Source organism: Penaeus monodon, chromosome 28 (genome assembly GCF_015228065.2).
Source record: "Penaeus monodon isolate SGIC_2016 chromosome 28, NSTDA_Pmon_1, whole genome shotgun sequence".
Lineage (NCBI taxonomy): Eukaryota > Metazoa > Arthropoda > Malacostraca > Decapoda > Penaeidae > Penaeus > Penaeus monodon.
The window spans coordinates 33,842,568-33,843,720 of NC_051413.1; the positions used below are offsets into that span (position 1 = coordinate 33,842,568).

General features: G+C 55.5%; 1 protein-coding gene across 1 annotated transcript in view; it reads right to left on the reverse strand.

The window, feature by feature from the left end:
• The window catches only part of LOC119591526 (cuticle protein 16.5-like), a 1,605-nt gene continuing 452 nt past the window's right edge, over window positions 1–1,153 (reverse strand). The window contains exon 2 of the mRNA XM_037940275.1: window positions 1–845. Coding sequence (XP_037796203.1) covers window positions 81–845 — 765 coding nt within the window. The 3' untranslated portion in view covers window positions 1–80. The remainder of the gene's footprint in view (window positions 846–1,153) is intronic.

Genomic DNA, 1,153 nt, shown 5'->3' on the forward strand with positions numbered 1-1,153 from the left:
AATTGATATGGTACAGAATGTACATCAGAACAGGTTCTTGTGTGGCGTGAATATCTGCGGCTTCGCGCCGGCTTCAAGGCTTAATATCCAGCCTTGACCACGGCGGCTGGCACGGCATGGACGGCTGGCACGGCGTTGTGGACGGCCACCGAGTGGACTGTGTGGCGGAAGGGCACGGCTTGGGCCACGGGCACGGGATGGGGCACGGCCACGGGCTGAGGCACGGCTACGGGCTGGGCATATGGAGTGGGCACTTTGACTTCGCGCACTTCGGGCTCGGTGTACTTGACGATGGTGCCAGCGTGGTAGGGAGTGTCAACGAAGTTGGGAGTGTGCTTCTCGACGGGCACTTCCTGGCGCTGGATGGTGAGCTCAGGGGCATTGTGGGTGACCTTAGCCAGGAGTGTGGAGGGCGGGGCAATGGCTGGCGCAGCCAGGGATGGCTTGTGGATGGTGGTTGTGGCGCCAGCGACGTAGCTCTGAGTGCCATAGTGGACCTTCTGGTGGACGGGGACCTCGACGTGCGTGCGGGTGACGGGGACCTTGACCTCGGCCGGGGGCAGTGCCACTGGGGTGGGGGCAGCGTAGGCGACAGAGTGGGTCAAAGCAGGAGCAGCGTAGGACACTGCAGCGGGAGCCACAGCGTGGGTCAAAGCAGGAGCAGCGTAGGACACTGCAGCAGGAGCCACGGGGTGGGTCAAAGCAGGGGCACCATAGGACACAGCGTGGGGCAAAGCGGGGCCAGCGTAGGACAGCGCTGCAGGACCCACAGCATGGTGCACAGCAACCACCTTCTCGTCGGGAACAGGGGCAGCGAGGGCCGCGGCAATCACGCCAAACAGAACCTGCCAAAGAACGGAAAAGTTGACAGTTGAAAGCGTATGTTACAGATCTGCATAGTAGAAGTCAGTGACAGAACAAAAATATCTTTCCAAAAGAAGGTTTTATCATAGAAATGTTAGAACCACCCAAAGATGAAAACATAAGATTTTTAATTAATTATTTTTTTAGACAAAACTGAAATTCTTCTCAGCTAAGAGATTATATTTCGGATCAGAAATACACTTCACCTTGTCGTTTTAAGCAGCAGTGTACGTTATAATGGAAGATTATCGAACTTTGACGTTCACAATCAGTAAGTACGATCAAAAGA